The 26888-nt window shown below is 36.4% G+C and overlaps 1 protein-coding gene across 5 annotated transcripts in view; it reads left to right on the top strand.

The window, feature by feature from the left end:
• The window catches only part of PIK3CB (phosphatidylinositol-4,5-bisphosphate 3-kinase catalytic subunit beta), an 87135-nt gene extending 60604 nt beyond the window's left edge, over positions 1-26531 (top strand). For all 5 annotated transcript variants that reach the window (XM_070753272.1, XM_070753275.1, XM_070753271.1 and 2 more), the window contains 11 exons: positions 169-290; positions 4133-4276; positions 7018-7117; positions 11377-11555; positions 12307-12416; positions 12893-12971; positions 17655-17822; positions 19622-19745; positions 21666-21811; positions 23100-23232; positions 24593-26531. In XM_070753272.1, the coding sequence (XP_070609373.1) occupies positions 169-290; positions 4133-4276; positions 7018-7117; positions 11377-11555; positions 12307-12416; positions 12893-12971; positions 17655-17822; positions 19622-19745; positions 21666-21811; positions 23100-23232; positions 24593-24730 (1443 nt within the window). In that variant the 3' untranslated portion in view covers positions 24731-26531. The remainder of the gene's footprint in view (positions 1-168; positions 291-4132; positions 4277-7017; positions 7118-11376; positions 11556-12306; positions 12417-12892; positions 12972-17654; positions 17823-19621; positions 19746-21665; positions 21812-23099; positions 23233-24592) is intronic.
• The last annotated feature ends 357 nt before the right edge of the window (positions 26532-26888 follow it).

Raw genomic sequence — 26888 nt, 5'->3', positions numbered from 1 at the left:
ACCCTGTGAAGTAGGTTGAGCCAATTTCTTTTCTCCCTCTCTGTCCAAAGTCATTCGATTGCTAAGATACAGAAAGTTGGGTCCAGTAGTCCAACTCCATTTATGAATTCTGCTCATAAATATTTTAGTTATTGAATTCTGCATATATTATTTTTCTTTTCTGAACAGCTTCAGGCTCTTCTTCAGATATGGTCAAAACTGCCTCCCCGGGAAGCATTAGAATTACTAGATTTCAATTATCCTGATCAATATGTAAGAGAATATGCTGTGGCCTGTTTACGACAAATGAGGTACGTAGTGTATGGTAACTTTATCCTAGTAATTGGTTCACAAGTTGGATCTCAACAAGAAAATCCTGTGACTTTTACCCCGAGTGAAATAAATTCTCCAACTCAGGAAACAATTCCAGCTGTGGGCCAGCTAAAATCCCAGTTTACTGATGGTATCAGTAAGATCAGGCTGGGTGGTCCTCCTTTGGGAAGTGATGTCTAGTCAGGAGAGGACAATTCTCCCTTTTCTCTCTGGGGCAAATGTTATAGCGTTGGAAAGGCACAGATGTTTTGAAAATGCCAATTTAAAAAGCATCCCAACTAACGTCCTATGGAAGTGAATCTTTGCAAATTTAGGATTATCTCATGTGAAACGTACAGGAGTTTGCACTTGAGCAGATGTGCAAGAGATTTGGTATGTGTGTTTATATAATAGGTTTTCCAAGAATCTGTTTATTGGTTTGATTTTGGTTAAAGCCTAGATTTATGCATTCAGTGAAATATTTTTCAGAAAAATCTTAACTATTATCAGTGCAGTGTTGTTGGATTTTGTGGCCTTGACTTTTATGTACAGTGCTGTATATGATTAATAGCAATTCTTATTTATTTCCAAGGCTAAATTGTTAACAGAATATTTTGACGTCCTTAAAATGTAAACAGGGTGGTAAAGTTTCCTGTAAAACATGTCTTAAGTTTGATATAGTATACTGTATAGCAATTCCAGAGGATTGTTTCTACTGAGCATTTGGCATATTGTAAATTATTTCATTTTATTTTCTATTTTGCATGGGTATATATATTTTAGGAGAGTATTTGCATTCAGCATGTTAATGTCCATTTTTGTTGGCATCTTCCTTGCTAAGCTATATATAAAACATAAAAAAATGTTAACATAATTTCAATTGACGAAAGTAATAAGTGCTAGAATCTGAGGGCGGAAATGCCATAGTCACCAGCACCTTCTCTAATGTTGTGGCATTATATATTGTACTAGTCACATCGTTATTGTGCTCTAAAATGGGTCTCCAACCTTGGCAACCTTAAACCTAGAGGAGTTGAAGTCCTCCAGGCTTAAAGTTGCCAAGGTTGGAGATCCTTGCTCTAGAAGGTGTCTTCAGGAGAATGTTGGCAGCCACGACTGGATGACTGAATTTAGGGATTTTTTTGCTTTAGTACATATAGTAATTATTTGTATATATGAATGGACAAAATATTTTTTCCATTGATATGATCTTTATTTCTAATTTCCCTTTGAAATTACTTGTAAATAGATGCATTATTTTCTTAGCTGTAATCAGCAAGAAAATTGGAAGGTGGAATCTTTGAACTTTCCCATTGATCTTTAAGACAAAATTCATGTAACTACCCTGTCTCCCCGAAAATAAGACGTACCCCGAAAGTAAGGCATGTCAGAGGTTTTGCAGAATTTGCTAATATAAGGCACCCCCCGAAAATAAGTTGTAGTCAAGTTTACATACGGTACGGTGGAAAAACATACTGTATCATTCAAAGCTGTTCATAGCGGTACCGTAATAATGTGGCGTCCCCTGCTGGCCCCTTCCATCGCTTTGTACTGTCCAGTACAGCAGACACAGTCTGCTGCTGTCTCACCGCCATTACAGTCTCCACTACAGTGCGTAGACTGTAGTTCCTCTGGTGGCCGGAAGCTGCAATAGTGGGAGTATACTGTTGTACCATATAAGTGCCGTCGTTTGTGTGTGGGGGTACCATACTGACAAGTACCGTACCGTAATCAGTGTACCGTACCGTACATTTTCTTTGTGGGTGTCAGCTTTTCTGCCTGTAAATTTGTCTTATTTGAGAAATATAAGGCAACCCCCCCCCCCCCCCCGAAAGTAAGACATAGCACAACTTTTGGAGCAAAAATTAATATAAGACAGCGTCTTATTTTTGGGGAAACACGGTAATATTAAAGAGGTAAAGATGTAGATAGCTATGACATCTGAGGAAGTTGACAATATCTTTCAGAGATGAATCCAGCCACCTGTAAATTATAACTTTCTCCTTGTGATGATACATGTATCAAGACTGGGCAGAAAGGCATGAAAGGAGTTTGTTGCCTGTCTTGAAGGAGGGGATAGTGTATCTCTTTCTCAAAAAGCAATCCTTTGGTCTGAACATCTCAGAAAATGATCAGCAAGTCTCCAACTTGCCATTTCATGGTAAGGTTGTTAAAATGATTAGGTTTCACCTACAGAAAACCTTGGGATGAGACAGATTAACTTTTTTAATGGTATCAGACCAGAGCATGGGACAGAAATTGGTTGAACTTGTTAATGATTTGCAGCATATTACCATATTACTTAGAGAGGGCTCTAATGCACTGTGAAGCAGTTTATAAGTCTAAGTGCTGTTGCTATCTCCTTGAATTTGCATCAGCTGCTCGGTAAGGAGATGGCAACCAGCTAAGGAACGATTCAGGTTATATATATGCAGATTAATCTTATGTATTGGTTTTATTCTTGGACTGGGAGGTCCTGCGCATGCCACTCAGATTTTCAAAATGGAATTTGGGAAGGAGTTGTATTGAGTTGCTTCAGCCTGACCTTTTACAATTCCTTTCATATATTTTAAAGATTGTCCTCCTGCTGTATTTTCTATCTATTCTACCTATACAATTATGCAGTCCTTGCTGAGGATAGCGAATCTATGGCACACATGTGGAAGTGGCATGCAGAACCATTTCTTCCAGCATGCCAGCCATCACCCATTCCTTTTCTGGGTTCTAGTGCGCCAATTGGTCTTTGCGTGCATGGGAGTGCTGGGAACAGGAAGGTTAGATTAGATTAGATTAGATTAGATTAGATTAGATTTATTGGATTTATATGCCGCCCCTCTCCGCAGACTCGGGGCGGCTCACAGCAATGGTGAAGAACAGTACATAGTAACAAATCTAATATTTAAAAATCTAGATTACAGTTTTAGATTAAAAAGTCCAAAAAGACACCCCAATATATAAAAAAACAACACACAATTGAATCATACACAAAAAAACTACATGGGCAAGGGGGAGATGTTTCAATTCCCCCATGCCTGATGGCAGAGGTGGGTTTTAAGATGTTTACGAAAGGCAAGGAGGGTGGGGGCAATCCTGATCTCTGGGGGGAGCTGGTTCCAGAGGGTCGGAGCCACGACAGAGAAGGCTCTTTCCCTGGTTCCCGCCAAACGACATTGTTTAGTCGACGGGACCCAGAGAAGGCCAACTCTGCGGGACCTAACCAGTCGCACCTGTCTGGCGTATATGCGTGTGCCGGGAAGCTAAGTTTCCAGCGGTCCTACGCATATGCATCAGGGAGCTGCTCTTCCAGTTTCTGGCACTCCTCCACTTGCGCACTCCCATTTCAGCACTCTGTGCCGAAAAGGTTTGCCAACACTGCTCAATCAGGACATGTACAGTAGTATAAGAGAACCCAGCATCAAGCATTCTTTGTAGCAGGCCGCCTACTCTATAATAGCGTGCCCTCTGAAACATGAACAGCTTTCACAATCATGACATTATGGAAATTGAACATAAAAATGCCACTTTTTTGACATGTGATGATACCACATCTTAATTTTTGAAATATTTAGTCTTGTGTTTTGTTCTTAATTTATGTTTTGGATTTTTATCTTATTTTTAACACTTTATTTTGAAGAAGCTGGCTATATTCCTTTGGTTTTAGATACCTAAATATATCTTACAAATCAATAAGTGAATACATACACACTGTTTTATTGTTGATTTTAATTTAGTTTATCATATTCCAAATTGAGAACATTCTATAGAAGACAATGTAAAAGCAGTATAACATTTAGAATGCATTTATTCAGAATTTATTTACTTATTCCTAACCTATTTTTAGTGATGAAGAACTTGCTCAGTATCTCCTGCAGCTTGTGCAGGTCCTGAAATATGAAGCTTTTCTCGATTGCGCCCTCTCCAGATTCCTATTAGAGAAAGCCCTGGCAAACAGAAGGATAGGACAAATGTTGTTTTGGCATTTGAGGTAAGACTTTAAATGACTCGTTATATAAAACACCTGTAGCAAATAAGTGGAGGGGGGGCTTCTATTCATTCTGAGTATTATATTTGGTTATTCTATTTATATCATATGTGTATCATTTATGTTTTTGTTATCCAATTAAGTTGGGTTGTTTAAAAGTAGATGACATTTAAAAATGCTTTAATAGTTATTTCTTTTCAAATAGAGAGAGAGAGAATGGTTTATTTTTACTGTAGACCAGTGATAAGTCAATGTTAAATATGTGAATTCCAAATAGATATACAGTACAGTGTTCCTTCAATTTTCACAGGGGATGCATTCCGAGACCACCCGCGAAAGTCAAATTTCCGCGAAGTAGAGATGCGGAAGTAAATAACACCATTTTTGGCTATGGACAGTATCACAAGCCATCCCTTAAGACTTTAAACCCCTAAATTACCATTTCCCATTCCCTTAACAACCATTTACTCACTATTATTACTGGTAGTCACCATTGAATAAGACACTTAGTGATCCTGATATTTATAAACATAATTATTTATTAACAATAATTATTTTTTTGTTATTTATGTGCAAAAATTAATGACATCGGGCGGGGAAAAACGTGGTATAAACGAGGTATTTTGTAATTAATATTTTTTGAAAAACCGTGGTATAGGCTATTCGTGAAGTTCGAACCTGCGAAAAACAGAGGGAACACTGTATATAATTCTTGAATACAAACTTATTAATAAGAATCAATTAAAAATGTATGTAAATGCATAAATAGAAATAGTTGGATTAAACCATGTACAGTTGAATAATAACCAAACTTTGGAAGAAATAACTAAGAATAGAAAGATTGCTGTATTTAGTGCAGCAATTATTTGTAAAGTTGATCACATTATAACAGCTGGAAATAAAGGGAATGCACAATGCTTGACTACAAATGATAACAATTCCAAAATATTTCTTTAGAAGCAGAACCACATAGTTTCTTTTGGTAGTTTCTTTATAATTTATCAAATATTTCTTTAAAGAGGTGTATATTTTTCCCTTGTCCCTTTTAATATGGACACAGTTGTGTTCTTCAAAAGCAGCAAAGTAGCTTGAGAAACACTTTGCTTACTGGTCCTTCTTGGAATTAGGTGATTTTTTTATTTGATACTAGAAGTGAAGACCAATCTTGGATTTATTTATATTTTATACGTTTGTGATAAAATAAATCAGAAGATTCTTTTTTATTCCTCATAAAAATCACAACCATGTATGTGGTTTCATTACATACAAGTTTGTTTTGCATCATAAGGTCTCATTCATTAATCTTTAGATCCATTTTTTTTGTCCCCCATTGAGTCAGCATTTCAAAAACCATTGATCCAACTGAGATAATTAAAGAGAAAGGATCCTTCAGATTCTTCTTCAAATATTCCTACCCACAATTAATGAACCAAAACAGTAATGATGCAGGCTTAAACCGCATCAAATTGGTGCTTTCAAAATGCCTTCTAATGGATTGATTAATTGGATTTATATGCCGCCCTTCTCTGAGTACTATGGTGGCTTTACCTTTTGATTTCTAAAGCTGCAATTCCAAAAGTCATGCTTCCACTCCATTAATTCATTGATTGATTGATTGGATTTGTATGCCGCCCCTTTCCATGGACTCTTTTAATACTTTCATAGTCCGGAGCTCTGAAGTTTCATTGACTTTCACTCCTGCAATAACCATGTGTACTGGAAATTATAGTAACTGATGCTAATTCATAAAGTTACTATCATTTGAAAAGCTATTGTAATCAATAGCTTCAGACCTCTCTTGAAATAGAACACTCAAAAAGAGGTTCTTCTAATACTTCTGATGTGGGCAGAGGTCTCATCAAGCTGACCTTTGGTATTACCTTCAAGAACATCAGAAACTTGCACATAAGACAGAATTTCTTTTGTCACATTGTTTCCTCAATTTTGCAACAAGAAATTTTGACTCATCAGAAGGACATGCTCCTTCTTGGAAGGTGGGGAATTGAAAAGGCAGAGGACTTAACTTGGGAGATTAGATTGACTTCTGCTGCAAAGAGCTAGTGTATTGTATTTTAATAGGTATACAGTGGTACCTCTACTTAAGAACTTAATTTGTTCCGCGACCAGGTTCTTAAGTAGAAAAGTTTGTAAGTAGAAGCAATTTTTCCCATAGGAATCAATGTAAAAGCAAATAATGCGTGCAAACCCATTAGGAAATAAATAAAAGCTCGGAATTTGGGTGGGAGGAGGAGGAGAGTCACTGGCGAAGGAAGAAGGTGAGGTGAGGTGAATAAAAAAAAATCCAAAACTTTAAGGCTTAAAAATAAAGAGGGACTCAGAGGCGGCAAGGAGGAGCACGCCCCTCCCATACACCCGGCACAAGGCTGCCTCCCCATACACTGCGCCAGAGAGAGAAACTCAGGGAAAATGGCAGGAAAATGGCCAGGCCTTCGTGCCACTCTCAAATTTCCTGGGAAATTTTTCCGGGTTCTTAAGTAGAAAATGGTTCTTAAGAAGAGGCAAAAAAGTCTTGAACACTTGGTTCTTATCTAGAAAAGTTCTTAAGTTAAGGCATTCTTAGGTAGAGGTACCACTGTATACTTTTCACATGAAAGGGTGTACTTGGCTTTGCATCTGTTTATTTGTAGAGAAGTAACAACTTAAGACGGATTTTAAGAGCTGCGCATTTAACCATCTACCTTCTGATTTGGATATACATTATAAATATTTCTTATGTCTTGTAGGTCAGAAATGCATATACCTGCAGTTTCTTTGCAGTTTGGTGTAATATTGGAAGCTTATTGTCGTGGAAGCATCCCTCACATGAAAGTTCTTTCCAAACAGGTACTACTTATTTTAAATCCTTTCCTTGAGATTATTTGCCCAAGGTCAACATGATGTAACACAAATAATGATTATTTCTATAGATAATAAAACAACTGTGGATTTGTTAGGTTCTTTCTAGGCCAGGCCCTTTTGAAAAAAGCACCTAACAAATCCACAGTTGTCTTATTATCTGTAGAAATAACCATTAATTGTTGCTTAACCAGTTGTGCAATGCTACTGACAAAATTCTTTAGAAAACTGGCAAAATAATTCTTTTAGAGGTTTTTTTCCCCCAATTTATTTCCTGCAATCAATGTGTGAATCTTTACCTCACCAAATAATTACCTATTCCAGTTGTATCAGAAAATATCTTAATTATAAGTTGATATATTTGAGTAAACCATTAAAAAATAATAGCTGCTTTAAATATATTCAATTTAGTCTTCTGTGGCTGTGACACTGTCCGTGCACTTTGGAGGAAGTGTGTGTCTCTGCAGTCAAAAAAGGGGCAAAAAATTCCCAACTGTGCAAACATGGAAGAAATTGAACCTAGAAATACTTCAAAAAGTTCCTGTTTGTCCAGCGTAGGTTGAATTTGTTCCCTCCTATAATGTTTGCACAGAATTGTAGAAAGGCGGGGATCTTTTGGTTTTCACAGATGGCTGACCTGACAAGTCTCTCTTGTCATTTTTCTATAATCAAACTGTACAGCTTCCACAGCATCCTGCTTGGAATGACTCAGCCAGCACTTCTGTACAAAAGTTTTAAGCCTTAAAACATGCTTTATACTAAAATACTTTTTTCCTTACGGAACCTACTGAAAATATAGAAGTGGATACTAATTATTAAGCAATATGTATTTTCCAAGTTAATTAACACTGGTTTAAGTTTCAGATTTATGAAGAAGCTATTATTGTTCTATTTGTTCTAGTAGTAAAAGTATCAACACACTGATAATTCATATTCTAAGGTCAAAACCATTGCTTCAAAATTATGTTTCTAGAATTCTAAAACAAAGGAGGCAGTAATTTAACAAAATTGGGAGAAACAACTAAGAAAAATGTTTGTTAGTAGGTCTATATTAATAGTCAAAAATAAGGTTGAATTCTGTATCTTTCATCCAAGATTTAAGCACACAAAGACTGGGAAATTGGTGGAGAATGTAAACTAATTTGCATTGAAGCAGGCAGACATAAATCTAGTAAATAAATGTGACATTTTATTTTGCCCCTCACAGTCACCTTCACATTGATTACGTTTTAGCTATGCTTTTGAACCCTGATAGATACAGAGAGCAGGCATGTTTGCATCCTGTAGATGTAAATGTACCAACATGGAAATTGTTCTTCTGATAATTTTATTCCCTGGTGGCAATGTTGTCTGTAAAAAACTGTATTATGGATGGTATCAAGGTCATTTTAATCCGCTTAGATTAGATGCTCCTGTTATTAAAGCTTTTTTTATTGACCACATGGGGAAAAGTTTTCCTATTTCATGATAAATATACGCCGGTCACTCACTTGGAATCATATTTGGCTATCATTTTCTTTACTTCTGGTTCAACAAGTGACAAGGATGGAATGGAATAGAATAATTTATTGGACAAGTGTGATTGGACACACAAGGAATTTGTCTTTGGTGCATATGCTCTCAGTGTACATAAAAGAAAGTACAGTATACATGACTGTCATAGGATTCAAGCAAGCAATCAGGAAACAATATAAATCGTAAGGATATAAGCAACAAGTTAGGGTCAGACACTCATAAGTGGGAGGAGATGGGTGATAGGAATTGTGAGAAAAACTAATAGTAATGCAGCCTTAGTGAGTAGTTTGACAGTGTTGAGGGAATTATTTGTTTAGCAGAGTGATGGCACTCAGGGAAAAAACTGTTCTTGTGTCTAGTTGTTTTGGTGTGCAGTGCTCTATCTCGACAAATGTTGCCAGCTAGAGCTTCAAATGTAAATTATTTTTATATTTTTACAGTATATATTTAAGGTTTTTAAAGTTACCAATAAAATAAATAGCCATGTGGGGAATTCTCTGTATCAAAAATTACTTATTGCTGACCCATTTATTGTTAGTTTCTTTTGGCACAATGCTATCTCATATGCAAAATAAATTGATGAGGAGACGTGAGATAGAAAATTTATAAAAGTTAACATTTAGCTATGATTGCCCTAAACAAACAAATGTTAAATCTCACTTCTGTGGCTCCCTTAAAATTTGCTCCTTTGTATAAATTGGCATGGGCTAAAATTGGTTTTATTGCAACTCTGGGAGAAGTGATTTTAAATTTACCATATATGCATCACCTTATCTTCTATATGGTAATGATAAATATGAGGGAAAAACAAAATAATACCTTTGATATTTTTAGGACTTTAAAAAGAAAATACAATATGCTGAGTGTTAAAAGGAGTTTGCATAATACTGTATAGTTATCTAATTTTTAAAATTATTGCCTGTACTTTAGTTTATTCATTGCCTTATGCATACTTTATACATCTTAATAATTTATGACTTGATTAAGCAATACAGTAATACCTCGTCTTACAAACTTAATTGGTTCCCAGAGTAGGTTTGTAAGGAGAAATGTTCGTAAGATGAAACAATGTTTCCCATAAGAAACAATGTAAAGTCAATTAATGCGTGCAAAAAAAAACCCCTGCAAAAAAGGCGCTCCGCTGGGCGCCGCTGCCCGGCTGTCGCCTTTTGAAACAGCCGGGGGGCTTCTCGGCGTCCTCCCGAACCCGAACGCCAAACCCGAACTTTTGCCGAACTTCTGGGTTCGGCATTTGGGAGGCCGCCGACAAGCCCCACCGCCTGGCTGTTGCCTTTTGAAACAGCCGGGGGGCTTCTCGGTGTTCTTCCGAACACCGAACCCGGAAGTTTGGCAAAAGTTCAGGTTTGGCGTTCGGGTTCAGGAGGATGCTGAGAAGCCCCGCCACCCAGCCGTCAGCTTTGCAAAAGAGCCGCGGAGCTGTCGGGCCGGTCGGGAGGCTCAAACGGAGGTGGGGAATCCCAATAGGGAATTCCATGGGCGGAGCTTTGAAGTCACAAAGACGTCCTTCCTGGAGTCCACATTTCGTCCAGCCAGGAAGGACGTCTTTGTGACGAAGGCCCCCGGCTGTTTCAAAAGATGACAGCCAGGCGGCAGGGCTTCTCGATGGCCTCCCGAACCTTACTCAGCCCCCCGGCTGTTTCAAAAGGCGACAGCCAGGCGGCGGGGCTTCTCGGCGGCCTCCCGAACGCCAAACCTGGAAATTCGGCAAAAGTTCGGGTTTGGCATTCGGGTTTGGGAGGACACCGAGAAGCCCCCCAGCTGTTTCAAAAGGTGACAGCCGGGCAGCAAGACTTATTGGCGGCCACCCAAACCCGAACTTTTGCCGAACTTCCAGGTTCAGCATTCGGGTGGCAGGTTCGTAAGACAGGAAAAGTTTGGAAGAAGAGGCAAAAAATTTCTGAACTGCGGGTTCATATCTCGGAAAGTTCGTATAACGAGGGGTTCGTATCACGAGGTACCACTGTATTTGCTAAATAAGCCATGGTAGCTAGAACTAAACAAAGCACAAATTAGCATATGTGAACTCACCCATTCATTCTGGAAAGTGCTCTATTTTGTGGAGTATTAAGATGCACTTGGGGGTGGAGTATAAGACACACCAAGAGGGTAAAAATTTGGGTGTGTCATACCGAATATAGCAAAAAATGTGAGGTACGGAGGAGGCGATGGTCTGTGGCAATCCCTACAGCCTAGAACAGCTGATTGGGGGTATCCACCCACCAATTTGCTGCTGGTGCTGAATCAAGCTGCAATAATGTGTTGAAGCTGACCTGACTGTAAGGATGTATCAGAGTTTGCAGCAATAATCACATCCAGAAAGCACACACAAGTAACGGATTCAGCAGGATTCAATAACTTCCCTTTATATATAATATGAAATAAATATACAATACCAAAAGCAGGTTTTCCAATGTAGTAAATGCAAGCAAACTACAAGCAGAGGAGAGGAGTTTCAGTTTGAGAGATCAGCACAGCCTGCAGCTTTAGTACAGAACACTTGAGATAAGCCACACGCAGGCTCCTTGTTGACTCCTTCCTTGTTGCTCAAACAGTTTCCAAACAGCCTTCAACACTCTCACACACTGAGCCAGATGAATACCGCTGGATGCTGGTAGGCAGAGGCAGGTTTATTTTTCTTATTTTTCTCCCCCAAAACTAACGGCATCACATACTCCGCAAAATACAGTAGTATTTTCAAACATCTATTTCAGGTTGAAGCATTGAATAAGATGAAGACTTTGAATAGCTTAATCAAGCTGAATGCTATGAAGCAAAGCAAAGCCAAAGGGAAGGATACAATGCATACCTGTTTAAAACAAAGTGCATACAAAGAGGCACTTTCCCATCTCCAGTCCCCTCTGAATCCGTCGGTTTTGCTTTCAGAACTTTGGTAAGACAGCCTGCTTTCATTCATCTATGTCCACTGTACTATCAATTGCATAAAAACCAGAAGGCGAAAATTATTTAAGTTCTGTGTTCTTTATTGCTCAGTAGAATGGCTATGATAAGGCAGCATTTGTACATGTAGCTGCCATTTTCTTTTTCTTCATCTTAGCAAATCGCTGTTATTTTAAGATTAAAATGTCAGTTCTAATTTGGAATGAAGTTTAATTGTTAAACTGTTAAATGTGTAGCATTTCCATAATGGCTTTAATCAATATTTTATTGCTATTATTAAAATATGCATAATAATAGCTTATGTGATAACTTTTAAACACAAAACCAAGTAAAATCTGGATGAAAACACTCATCTAAGTATACTGAATTGGTTTTGTATGTGGTAACAACTGCTAAAATTGTTTTACTAAAAATTACAATTGATTAATTTTCTCTCTCTCTCTCTTTCTCTCTCTCTCTCTCTAAGAGCAAAGAGAAGAGAGAGCGAGAAAGATTTCCAAAGTAAATATGTATCTCTATTTAAGATTTTGTATCTTAAGAGAGGGGTCCAAGAATTATTTAAGTAATTTTCCAATGTAACTGATCTTGAAGCAACAGAATGAAAGTTTTGAAAAGCATTTGTCTAGGTTTTAAAACTCCATTATAGAATAACCTTCCATCAGGCTTATTTCTTCCCAATAGATTTTTATGGCTCATTAATATTTTAATTGAACTCACCAAAAATGTTATTACCTTTGTTCTAGTATAGAGAAATGTAAATATATGGACTCAAAAATGAAGCCTTTATGGATAGTATACAGTAACAAAGCATTTGGTGCTGACTTGGTGGGAATCATTTTTAAAAATGGAGATGGTAAGTACGTCAACATTTTAATGTTAGATTTATTAATATGGTATTTTGAATCTGAAGGCTTAGACTTTTTTTAAAAAGGTGTAGTGGAATATTGCATTATTTCAGGCAGATTATATTGAAATTCGATCTGTGAAATACTATTTTTTTAACAAATCCTAACGTGTTTTATAGATGTTTGAAAATAAGTAGTTCTCAATTTATGACCCCAATTGAGCTCAAAATTTCATTTGCCTGGTTATTTCACTTTTCTCTCCAACCACCTGTGGGAATGTCCTTGGTTCCCAGGAGAAAATATTTTGTTTTGGCTACAAAACTACCAGCTATCTCTATTCCCCCACTCCCTATTCCTCAAATCCAGTGTGGCAAGATTGAAACCTCAAAAATGGCCTCGGTATGGACAGTTTCAGGTTTGGCAGACTATTTATATATTGCACATTTTTCAATTATTTTGCATATCCTATCAATTTCTGTTACAGATCTACGACAAGACATGTTAACTCTTCAGATGTTACGTTTAATGGATTTACTTTGGAAAGAAGCTGGGCTGGACCTTCGGTAAGTGAATTTTTAATGTTTTCTAGATTGTTAGTATTACTAGTATTTTTAAATATTACTTATTTGAAGACATAGAAAATGATTCAAAGTTATCTGCACAACTTCAGATAATTTCTAAAAGAACTATTTTATACTTAATCATCATAGTAACAATTTATCAAAATTTTAGATGTTGGCAACCGTCTAATACAAGATGCTCAGTTGGGGAAGTCTGACCTACCTTTTCAGTACAATATTAACTTAATACCTTGACCATTGTATTGCAAAGGTATGTTGCATTATGGTAATTCCCTATACATCTTAACAATGCAATCAACAAGGTTATTTACTTCTAGTTTTTCCATGTACAAGCATTTATCATTGAATAGCTGGCTTCTGTGGATATATTACTGGAAGGGGATTTAATCACTTTCTTTACTTCTTCATTTCTGGAGGTTTTTAAGAAGAGACTGGATAGCCACTTGTCTAAAATGGAGGTTGGACTAGAAGATCTCCAAAGTCCCTTCCAACTCTATTCTGATTGATTGTCTCTCATTTATGATGGATAAGATCAGATTTAAATGCCTGTAGTCAAATTTTAGCAAATCATTTTGAAATGAACTATTAATACTATAGTATTTCATGTGCAGCATGAAACGTGAGGTACCTATTTCTTCTTGAAAGAAATTGTTACTATATTCCACCTTATTTATTAAATTCCAGAAATCTGGAAGGTCAAGAGTGTAACTATTAATCCCAGTCTCCCTCTCCAATTTTTCACATCCTTGCTTAAATGATCAATCTTCACTTTAAAATAAAGCCATTGTTCTATGAGCATCATAGAAGTCCCGTTGGAATACCAAAAATGGCAACATAATACAGTGATACCTTGTCTAACAAACTTAATTAGTTCCGGGACAAGGTTCTTAAAGTGAAAAGTTTGTAAGACGAAACAATGTTTCCCATAGGAATCAATGGAAAAGCGTTTAATGCGTGCAAGCCCACAATTCACCCCTTTTGCCAGCCGAAGCAGCCGTTTTTGCGCTGCTGGTATTCCCCTGAGGCTTCCCTCCATGGGAAACCCCACCTCCAGACTTCTGTGTTTTTGCGATGCTGCAGGGGAATCCCAGCATCGCAAAAACGAGCACTTCACTGGCAACGGAAGTCCAGAGGTGGGTTTCCCAGCGAAGGGAGCATCAGTGAAATCGCAGCATCGCAAAAACACCGAAGTCCTTGAAGCGCCACCTCCAGAACTCTGTGTTTTGCGATGCTGCGATTTCACTGAGGCTCCCCTCGCTGGGAAACCCCGCCTCTGGACTTCCATTGCCAGCGAAGCGCCCGTTTTTGCGCTGCTGGGATTCCCCTACTGGGATTCCCCTGCAACATCACAAAAACATGGAAGTCAAGAGGTGGGGTTTCCCATGGAGGGGAGCCTCAGGAGAATCCCAGCAGCGCAAAAACAGGTGCTTCACTGGCAATGGAAGTCCGGAGGAGGGACATCCCAGCAGCGGCGGTGGGTTGTAAGGTGGAAATAGTTTGTAAGAAGAGGCAAAAAAAATCTTAAACCCCGGATTTGTATCTCGAAAAGTTTGTAAGACGAGGCGTTTGTAAGAGAGGTATCACTGTAAGTGATATTTTGGTGGTGGGAATATGATGCAGCTCGTTTTACTTCAGTTTCCAAGTTGCCAGTCAGTCAGTCAATCAATCAATCAATCCATAATAAAATGCTTATCAATACCTTTACTAATGATACAAAAATAGTACTGATTGCATTATTCATATATCCTTCAGCATGACAACACTGACTCATGTTCATGCTGTTACCCAGTTTGATTTATAAATGCTCTAAGGAGCTCCTGTGCTTTCCCTGCATCCTGTGTTTCTGTGCTTGGATCGGTTACTCTCTCTCAGCCCAACTCGGCTTTCACTGGGTGGTTGTTGCGCAGAAAATAGGATGTATTAGGTATGCGCACCACCTTGAGTCTCATATATAAGAAAGGAAGAATTAACAACAGCAGTAACAACTTCATAAGATTATATATTTTCCCTTTGTTAATGCTTAATGTATTTACTTAGTCCTTGTTTAAATGGGCAGCTGTGCAACATTTGAAAAGTTAGTTTGCCATTTCTCAACAGTGGATATAAAAGAAACAGAAAATCTTTTTTTATTGGTAGAAAGTTTATTTCCAACATACCAGATGGTAATCTGGAGCTCATCTCTTAAATATTTTAGTTTAACACACAGAATGAACTTCAGGCATATGGTAATCACTCACACAGATAAGAGCAGCATTTATCAACAAGTAAACCAGTGAAGAAATAAGAAAATGAGAAAATGTTCTATAATTATGCCTCTGATAGCTGAATAAATTAAATACAAAAGATTCATTTAGGAACTATTACTCAGAGAAATTGTGATTATGTGTTCAGAAGTCAGTTATTGATTTCCAAAATGTTTCCATCATTTTGGAAACAAAACGAAACAAAAACCCTGATTTTACAAATAAGCATTGTAATTGTTACCAATCTCTTAGTAAGCGTCAGACCATAGGAGGTGGGAGGGAAGGATTAAAATTAATTCCAGCAAAAGACTTAATGCATGTTTTGAAATACCCTTTTTATATTAGTGCTAAAAGCTGCAAAGGAGATTTAAGCACATATTGATGTTATTGAACTGCCGAATGGACGAGAACTTAAAGATCTTACAGCTAAGTTCATGCTGTAGATCTCAGTGTTTTCTTTAAAATCCTCAAATAACAATTTTCACTTACATTTTAAAATTCTCATTAATTGTACTTTGAAATCAGTTTGAATTTCCATACAGTAGAGATGGGCAGCACAGCATTCATATTCATTAGAATGGGCACCAGACCCCAGTCTTCAAGAACTTTAAATATATGTATTTATTTACACATTCTTGACGTTTTTCAAAAATTGATGTTCTTATGCAAGAGCTTGTGGTAGAAGGTTGGCTGATTTTGGAAATCTGATATGATAATTTCTGCTGAAATCTTATGAGACTGCTATAGGAGAGAAGGTTGCGAACCCTTGCCATAGATAAGCAAAATATAATGTGATTAAAAATATGATAGTTTATGTTGGGGGGGAAATGTCAAGAACCTTGCCTAGGAATCTTTAAGAAGTACTACTTTGGTTACTCCACTCAGACAAATAAGATCCAAACCCCATTTTTATTACCCTAGAATACCCTAGAAGACAGGCTAAAATTACAGAAAGACCTAGACAGACTAACACAGTGGGCCCATACCAACAAAATGATGTTTAACATTGACAAGAGCAAAGTCCTTCATCTAGGCAGAAAAAACCTTGGACACACATACAACCTGGGAGAAACCCCTCTTAGCAGTAGTTACTGCGAAAGGGAACTCGGAGTCTTGGTGGATAATCAACTAAACATGAGCCAACAATGTGCAGCAGCAGCAGCTAAAAAAGCGATCAACCAATGGAACAACCTACCAGCGGACGTTGTGAACTCCAACACTCTGGACATTTTTAAGAGAAGATTGAACTGCCACTTGACTGGTGTGCTATAGGGTTCCTGCTTGGGCAGGGGGTTGGACTTGATGGCCTTCATGGTCCCTTTCAACTCTAACAATAAATAAATAAAATAAATAGGTTCAACCAAAACATTACTAAAAGGTACATAAATGAACTTCCTAGAACTTTTCATCAACCTAGGTCACGGCTCTGCAACCTTAAACACTCAAAGAGCCATTTGGACAATTTCCCACAGAAAAGAAAACATCAGGAGCCACAAAACTTAGGTGGTGTGGCCAACTCGATGTCATTCACTCCCACCCTGTCGCTTCTCCATCCACGCCGTTTCTCTTACCTTCTCAGGAGAGTGAGAGGCAGGGCCAGTCAGTTATGGGATCACCGACAGGGAGCTGCATGTGGCTTCGGAGCCGTAGGTTGCAGACCCCTGGTCTAGGTCGATAATAGATTGAGGAGAAACAGAAACACTGAAAATATGGGCAAAATATTTAAGTATCATATTTTTCGGAGTATAAGATGCACCTTTTCCATCCCTAAAAGAGGCGGAAAATTTGGATGCTTCTTATACTCCGAATGTCACTTTTTCAAAAGTTTTTTTTTTCTAGCCTTAACTAAATGCCAACAATCTTCTCCTAAGAAGGTTTTTTCCAGCCCAAAGTTTTTGCAAGCTTGTTTTCATTTGTACTCCCTCTGAAAAAGGTTTTTTCAGCCCCAGCCAGGGGATAAAGTAATATGTTGAAGCTGACCAGACTAAGGACGTTAGCCAGATGAACATTTGGTAGGTAGATTATTTCTCCTAATGTCTCCCCCAAAACTAAGGTGCATCTTATACTCTGGTGCGTCTTGTACTCTGAAAAATATGGTAGTAACTGCAAATGGGTTTTGAACAAAGCCCTCTATGTACATGTATTTTTCTGGAAACCTAATGCATTCTTTCTTTTTTAAAAATTGCATTGGGCCAACATTCAGCTGTAGTACTTTGAAATAAATAATAAGGGAGATAGCACCATCTGTTGTTAGAGTACTAGAAATTCAGAATAATGCTTTCTTCTTTCTCTTTTTTAATTAAATACTTATTTCGGACAACATATTGATTTTTAAATTCTCTTTGCAGGAAATAAAATCAGATAAAAATAGCTTAGATAAATAAAAATATTCTGACTTAATTATAAACTCATATTTTTCCAGATTGTTGCCTTATGGCTGTTTAGCAACTGGAGATTATTCTGGTTTAATTGAGGTGGTTTCAGCTTCTGAAACAATTGCAGACATTCAACTCAACAGCAGTAACGTTGCAGCAGCTGCTGCATTCAACAAAGATGCTCTATTAAATTGGCTTAAAGAATACAATACTGGGTATGTAGAAAATTATTAATCACTTTACTCCTATATTTTTGCAATCTTTCAGTTTAGATTAATGATATTTGAGAAAGTCACTTCTAAAGGAGTTGTGACAATAGTTGGTCTTTAGTGGTGCCTCTGCCCAGAGATCTAACAACACATCTGTGGTAATTTTGTGATCATTCTTGCTACCTTTCCATTTGTGTAGAGCAGTGTTTCTCAAGTTTGGTAACTTGAAGACATCTGGACTTCAACTCCCAGGATTCCACAGCCAGCAAATGCTGGCAGAGAAATTCTGAGAGTTGAAGTCCAGACATCTTCAAGTTGCCAAGATTGGGAAACACTGGTGTAGAGGAACTGTTATTAACCAGTTTTATTGTCAGACATTGACACAGTTTTCACAAATATATTAAGACATTGCACAGCATTCAATAAGCAAATACAACTATATTTTCATGTACTATACAGCTACAGAATGTGTGTGTGTATGTGGGGGGGGGATAATAAATTTATTGTAATTTCTAGCGTAAAACAATTCTAGCAGCTGTTACCATATAGAAAATCAATTCAGTATACATAGAAACATAGAAGACTGACAGCAGAAAAAGATCTCATGGTCCATCTAGTCTGCCCCTATACTATTTTCTGTATTTTATCTTAGGATGGATATATGTTTATCCCAGGCATGTTTAAATTCAGTTACTGTGGATTTATCTACCACGTCTGCTGGGAGTTTGTACTTTATAAAAAATTACTAAATATTTAGTGGTATTTTAAAAAATAGTCTGGAAGGAAAAGTTCATACCATTACAAATTATATTCCAGAATATTATACCATATTATAGAAAATTATAGTATAACATTCCTGCCAAATGTGAAAGAAAAATCCAACTTTATGATTGCATTTCCAACTATTGTCTTAATGAAAGAATTTGCCATACCATTTTTAACATTATGATTTCCTATAATGTTAGCATTTAAAAAAAAATATTAAGTGTTCCTTTCAATTGCATTTCTTTGATAAACAGGTAATCCTTGCTTAATGTCCATTTATTCAGTGATCATTCAAAGTTACAGCAGCACTTGATGAAGGGACTTAGCACTGTTCCTCAAAGTTCTGGCTGTGAAAGCTTTTCTCACAATCAGACGTGAAATCAAAATTTGGGCCCACCTGCATTTTGGTTGTCCACCTACCTCCTTCCACCAAAACTGCTCCCACTGTCTAGCTTTCTAAGGCCATCGCATCATGCAACCACTGCTTCCCCACCCAGAACCATATTTGCAACTAGAACCTGGTCTCATGTACTCAGCGAGAGCTTTCATGATAAAACAGCAGGATGTTGGACGTGCTATGTTTTTTTAGGTGTGAACTTCATTGCAATGTTCTATGGCGTTCTTGAAGAAAAGCAGATGTGTAGGCAGTTGAGATGATACAAGTTTTAGGGCATAAAAACACACATGATTTCTTGCTTGTAGCTTACTGTGTCTTGTAGAGGCATACAATCATTGTGTCAAATAACCATAAAGAAAATAGAACTTAAATCACTACACTAATAGTTGCATGATGTGAAGATGTAATTAATGGGGAAATGGCTAAAGTATGTTGTGAATTAGCGGGAAGTAATTCCAAATGTTCCTTCTGCGTTTGCCATTCCGTTTTGCAAGATGTTTTCTTGATAATGTGCTTGAAGTTGTTTTGGTAAAAAAAAACTAAATGAGTCTCAACTCTGTAATTTAATCAGCCCTTAAAATATATATGTAGTATAAAATTATAAATACCTGGTTTATAAACACCATTGTCTTCCTTAATTTAGAGAAGATTTGGATCAAGCTATTGAGGCATTCACTTTGTCTTGTGCTGGCTACTGTGTAGCTACTTACGTCCTGGGCATTGGAGACCGACACAGTGACAATATCATGGTCAGAAAGAATGGTCAGGTAAGAGGCAAAATACTAATGGGAACATGTTTGTTTGGAATGTTGGTTTAAAATGATGATTGCTGTGTCCCTCATTGCCATAAGGCTTTCCGGCGTGCAGTGATCCTAACAGTGATTTTGTTGGGAAAAAGTTTTTCACAGTACATTGTTACCTCCATCATTCCCATAAAAGGTGTATCATTCCATAAATATTAAACACATGTCATTTTCTCTCCACATACAGTGGTACCTCTACTTACAAACTTAATTCATTCTGTGACCAGGTTATTAAGTAGAAAAGTTTGTAAGAAGAAGCAATTTTTCCCATAGGAATGTAAAAGCAAATAATGTGTGCAGTTGGGGAAACCACAGGGAGGGTGGAAGCCCTGTTTCCTCCCAGGAGATTCCTACAGAGGCCCCATGGAGGCTTCTCCCCGCCTTTTCCGGTCCTGTTTCCTCCCAGGAGATTCTTAGAGAGGCCCCATGGAGGCTTCTCCCTGCCTTTTCCGCCCCTGTTTCCTCCCAGGAGATTCCTAGAGAGGCCCCACGGAGGCTTCTCTCTGCCTTTTCCGGCCCTTTTTCCTTCCAGGAGATTCCTAGGGAGGCCCCATGGAGGCTTCTCCCTGACTTTTCCAGTTACAGTTTCGGAGGCTCAGATTTATAAGTGGAAAATAGTTCTTGAGAAGAGGCAAAAAAATCTTGAACACCCTGTTCTTATGTAGTAAAGTTTGTAAGTAGAGGCGTTCTTATGTAGAGGTACCACTACAATAGGAAAATAAAGACATAACTTTAAAAATATTTTTAAATAGGCTTTTGAGTATGTTAATGTTTTGCACATCTTCTTTGAAATGTGACAATAGCTTCAACCTTGGATATGTGTGAAGTATTGTGTACTGATCTAATAAAAGAGTCAGTATAGAGGAGTGTGTCCTGCCTGTTTCTGGTCAAACCTTTTTTCTCCTCTTGGCTTCCTTGCTCTAAATGCCACTCACAAGTACCCCAAGTTGCCTTCTTGAGTAATCTGCTAGCACATGTTTTGATTTTTCCCCATCCTGCTTGGCAAACATTAAATTATTGTTTAATTCTAGAAAGATGGTAGCAACTCAAAATTCTTAGTGAATTAGGCAGGTATTAAGTAGCAAGAAAAGCATTGTCCATCATATCTCTGGGAATATTTGTCTAAATATAGATTCTTTCCTGGATGGATACTTCTAAGATCTGTATAGACATTAAGAACTGAAGATTAAATATTTCACTAGACCGGAAGCTTCATCTTGTTCCCAGTACAATGTTCCCTCAATTTTCGCGGGGATGCATTCCGAGACAGCCCACGAAAATCGAATTTCCGTGAAGTAGAGATGCGGAAGTAAATACACTATTTTTGGCTATGAACAGTATCACAAACCTTCCCTTAACACTTTAAACCCCTAAATTACAATTTCCCATTCCCTTGGCAACCATTTAGATTATTACTCAACATGTTTATTTATTAAAGTTTTTTTTTTTTTAATTATTAAAGGTGGATGAAAGTTTGGCGATGACATATGACATCATCGGGCGGGAAAAACCGTGGTATAGGGGGGGAAACCACAAAGTATTTTTTAATTAATATTTTTGAAAAACCGTGGTGTAGACTTTTCGCGAAGTTCGAACCCGCGAAAATCGAGGGAACACTGTATTCTTTTACCTTTCCATCAACTGACCCAATAGCCACTGCTCTTCTTCTAGTTACATATTCCTCTTAACTTCCAAAGATAAATAATTTAATCATTTAGGTTGTTTAATTGAAAAGATGCAAATTAATAGTTGAGAACTTGCAATTATTCATCATAATTGAAGAGATGCAGTTGTAGTTCATTGCAGAAGAATTTAAAAATAAGATGATAGTGTTTTGTTATGAATAATATGAATATTTTCCCATAAAGTTATTTTGTTTCCCAGCTGTTTCATATAGATTTTGGTCATATTCTTGGAAACTTCAAATCTAAATTTGGAATTAAAAGAGAACGAGTCCCTTTCATCCTTACATATGATTTTATTCATGTCATCCAGCAGGGAAAAACTGGAAACACTGAAAAATTTGGCCGGTAAGTACTAAGCTTGTGAGAATAATTTAGTTCTGGTTTAGTCTTAGTTCCATACATAACAGAACCAAATCAATGCTATACGAAACCTTGGTGGGTGGGAGATGAGAGATTAAGCAGGGTTAGACCTGATTACTATATAGGAAAGCCCCACACTGTCAGATAGGATAGGAGTGGAAAATTAAAAGTAAAATCTAAGAAAGCAGTAACAACCCTCTTGTTGCCCAACCCACCCACCCCCTAACCCGGACATATTATCCATGTAAGTGGAAATATTCATGTTGTCATAAACAGTCATACTTAACTTGGGAAAGTAGATTTTACATAACGTCTAGCTTTGTATATGAAAGAGGGCAACTAAGATGATAGATAGTACAAGAAAAGTAGTCTTTTTATAGGCATTTTTCTGTACATCAGATTATAAGAATTTGAATCATTATTGACTTTTAAAATAATTCTTAGAGTGTGTGTGTTTGTGTGTGTGTGCGTGGACACAAGTGTGCATACACGCAGTCTATTATTTTTCCATATAAAATCTTTTTTGCTGATCACAAGGTCATATATTTAAATTATTTTGAAATAAATGAAGTCTCCTTTGTTAACAACAAGGAAAATGTTTTTTTCCCCCCTGCTTGTTAGAAAACATGGATAACTTAAGAACATAAATGAAAGTTGTTCTTGGAACTCAGCATTAAATGTAATAGATACATTGGAGAACCACTTTTTCAAATAATGTCCATTATTCAGTTGGAGCAATAATGTCTTTAAATTTATATATAAAAATGAATAAACAGTAATAATACTGTGAAATGTTATTTCTTCTCTTGGGGAATAGTCAGAAAAACTGTTTCTAATAATTGATATCCAGTGTTGCATGAATTCCTTCCTAATATCAGACATGGATGCAATCATATTTCTGACCCCAAGGAACCTTTACCCATGATTTACTCACTTGTTCCATGTCTTTATGAATATTTCTCACTCTAATTTGGATTATAATACACAGTTTCATTCTGTCAAATAACTAGAATTGCCATGCTCTTATATATGCTGTTGCTAAGTAGGAAGTAAAAGCAAACTATTTGCAAATAAGTATTTTTCAGAATAAATAACCTGTACGTCTTTTTTTCAAAGAGATGCAAAATAAGAACCAGTGATGGTATAAGCATCAACCATCAGTGATGAATTCACTTTGTTCATAAATGTCTTAAACTACACCTGGCCTCATGTACAGTCTCTATTTTTATTGTTCTGATTTACAGTGTCTGTTTTTTGAATGCTAATGTTTAAGGTTCCGCCAATGCTGTGAAGAAGCATACTTGATTCTGCGAAGACATGGCAACCTATTTATAACTTTATTTGCACTGATGTTAACAGCTGGGCTTCCAGAGCTAACTTCTGTTAAAGACATCCAATATCTAAAGGTACATCTCTAATAATTTAGGGATATGGAGAAAACTTGTTCAAATCCTTCCTTGTTGATGAAACTCATTTCCTAATTTTAAGTCAGATCTTATGCTCTCCAAGAAAACTGGATATAGATTGAATAAATAATTAAAAGTATAGTCAGATAGTGTTGTATTTTTTTTCTAAATTCTATCCAAGCTTTCTCAACTCCCTAACCTAAGCCTTACCTAAACTGCTTAACCTAACCAAAGATACTGTATTATTGAAAGGCTTTTCGCTTCATGCATTTTTATTGATTGTGATGTCCAGACCAGACAGGAGTCTATATTCAGCAGTATCTGGAAGACATCATATTGCCCATTGTGTCTCTTTAGAGGCTCTTTAACTTATTTCTTGGACAATATATGTGATAACATAATTTATACACTTTTCTAATAACTTCCACTGAGCAAATATGTAGGTATATATAATATAATTTTGCTTGTTGCCCACTGGAATCCTGAATAATTTTTTAATAAATACTTTCCCCAAAAGTCAACATTTCTTTTATCACTCTTATGTAAAGAATGGTGAAGTTAATACGTTTTGTAGCTTAAATCCTATGCGTTAGAAAGGACTCTATACCTGGAACTTTTCAGATTCTTTTTACTGAACGAATTCTTTCAAAATTGTTAATTTTGGTGTATAAATAAATATGCAATTGGTATTTACTCAGAGCATCTGCAAACTTTCAACATTATCTTGGTATAATGTAAAACTTATTGTAATAAGTTTTAATCTTTTTTTTTCTGCAACCCAAAGTTTCTGGCCATTTGTCTCTGAATCTTTTATTCTACTTAATCTTCAGTTGTGAATTGCTAAATGCAATTGTTTGATTTACGGGATAAAGTAAATCACACATAATTATTTGATAAAGGAAGGGTAAGATCCTAATACTGTGAATTTCAAGTGGTGAAAGATATTTTAAGATATTTTGTAAAATATCTTCCTATCTATTCATTCATAATTTAAGCACAAATTAATAGAATACCCCATTCCCAGAGATGAGCCTAGGAAAAAAACCTTCCACTTAGTATTTAGAAATTACTTTGTAAATTAATAGCTTTTGATTGTAAGAGAATAAAAATTCCTGTATAATTCCTGAACTGCAAATCTGGTATGATTATCATAGTTTTCTGTTAAATTACTTGTTGTACTATAACATAAATTCCTTTCATCTAAAAGTAAAAAGTGCTAGCATTATATCATATTTTTGTTGAGTTCTGCAAACCCATAGGAATTAACTGTGGAACACTAGATTTTGTAAACAGTCTTCAAAATAATTTGAAAATATAGTGCACACAAAACAAATTACCATGTTTTTGTTACCGTTCTTAGGACTCTCTTGCCTTGGGAAAGAATGATGATGAGGCATTAAAACAGTTTAAGCAGAAATTTGATGAAGCACTCAGAGAAAGTTGGACTACAAAAGTCAACTGGATGGCACACACAGTTCGGAAGGATTACAGATCCTAAACGATGAATGCATTTGCACTAACCTTAGAAGTTATCCTGACAATAAAGCATTAAAGGAGGGGGGAAAACCCTAACTATTAAAAAAACACCCAATAAAATTACTTAAAGATTGCAGATTGTTTTGCACTCTGCTTTGGGAATGCTTCAACGAGATTTTGCAGTAATCGCTTCTGCTTACTTTGCACACTCAAAGTGACTACTAAAGTTTTATATTGTTTTGATACAGTGTAAATATTTGGGGCTTTTTAGCTTAGACTCAAACTCTGATTATATAATTATTTGGGGGTTGTTTTGTTTTGTTTTGTTTTTTTGAAGAACTGGTACTAAATTCCACCAGAGATTTTCACAACGCCTTTAATTTTGCTTCAAGTGAACTTTAAAAGTGCCAATACATGCATATTTTTACTGGCATAAACATACGTTCTACTGTACATAACAGCATTCATAATATTGCACAACAAATAGCTGCTTATTGGTTTCTACTGCTGCCAGAAAAAAGAGAACTCTATACTGTACTTAAAAATGGGAAAAGGTAAAGAGATTATGCCTTTTATTATAATGTTGTATAATATGTTCAATGTAATGTTTTAAATTTTATGTGGAGGAATATTTAAAAGATTTTTCAGCTGTTGGAACATTTTACAAAATTTACTGCTGAACCTCTTTTGAAAAAAATGCATAGCATTTAAAATGTTGGATATTGTCAATAAAAAGGAGTTAGCCTTTCAGCCTTTATTACTTTCAGTAATATATGGAACAGATAGACTGTCCACTCCCATGTAATATATAAACGTAAAAATATGAATAAATATAAATATAAATCTCCTTACAAGGTTTATATCTCTCTCCCAAAATCTGTTTTTGTAAAAAACCTAAAGTTTTTTTAAAGTTCCATTTTTGAAAGGAATGTTAAAATGAAGACAAATCTACCCTCTGCTATACTCAGTGACAAAACTTTAAAAAGGAAAAACAGATGAATTAAAACATTAAAAATATCTGAATGGTTCTGATTCTTTTGCACCTTGCTTTGGAAGGCTGCAGCAGGTTTTTGTAAAATTAGTATTCTAATTCTGATTAGAATTCTGAATATAATTATTATAATTATCTGAGCCTGCATGTTGTAATACTCTTTGTGATAAAAGTGTTTTCCCAGGATGTTTATATTCAGCCTTAAAATGACTCTGATTGAAAAACTGGACATAATTCATTCATTTCTAAAATGAGGTACCCTGGTTTTAGGCAGCAGGTCCTAACTTTCTGGGCACCAGGAACCAGTTCTATGGGGAGAATTTTTCCACAGACCAGAGGTGGTTGTGGTTTTGCATGGTGCCTACATCCTGTGGATGAGACTTCACTTGCTTGTGCGGTTCAGTTTCTGCCCTGCCATGGACCTGTGCCGGTCCATGGATCGGAGGTCAGGGACTTGTGCTTTAAGGTGCTTAAAAGAACAGTTCAAATTAAAAGTGCAATAGAATTTTTTGTTTTTGTTTAAATATGTGACATGAAATATTTTGAAAAAATGGCAAAATGTATTTGTAACAGGCTCTTGCTTGCCAAAGAACCTAGTAGCTGTTAATTTCTGTCGTGGGTGAATGAACATATGATCAAAACAGTGATCTTAAATAGAATTGCATAAAGACTATTATATTTTGTCAAAGACTTCTGTTTCTCTAAACATTGTGAATAATGAATGTAGTTCTTGTTTAAAATCTTGTTGAAATGTTAAATGGTCAAATGCTGATAATACAAGTGTGTAGCTAAATTACAAAATATATTGTAGTAACAAGCTTTCATTATGAAATAATTGTTACAGAAGTTCCCCATTTATTTCATTATTGAAAGGCTAATTTTTTTAGCTTTCATTTTCAGTTCATTGCTTTAAATGATCTTATTAATATTAATTTTAAAATGCATATTTTGCTACTTATGACTATGGAATGTTTTAAATCATATGAGCTTTTAATATATTATACTAGTTTTCTGTCTATTTCACCCTCATTCCCAGCTTTGTGCCTGCAAAATTTCAGACACACAAAATCAGTTTTATAAACCATGTGTGTGTATGTGTGTACGCATGTACGTACGTGTGTATGTGTATACACACATATATACCTATATACACACATACATAGTATGTTACAAATGTGAGTACACCCCC

The sequence above is a fragment of the Erythrolamprus reginae genome, chromosome 5 (assembly GCF_031021105.1).
Source record: "Erythrolamprus reginae isolate rEryReg1 chromosome 5, rEryReg1.hap1, whole genome shotgun sequence".
Lineage (NCBI taxonomy): Eukaryota > Metazoa > Chordata > Lepidosauria > Squamata > Dipsadidae > Erythrolamprus > Erythrolamprus reginae.
This window is presented reverse-complemented; position numbering and strand designations above follow the sequence as displayed.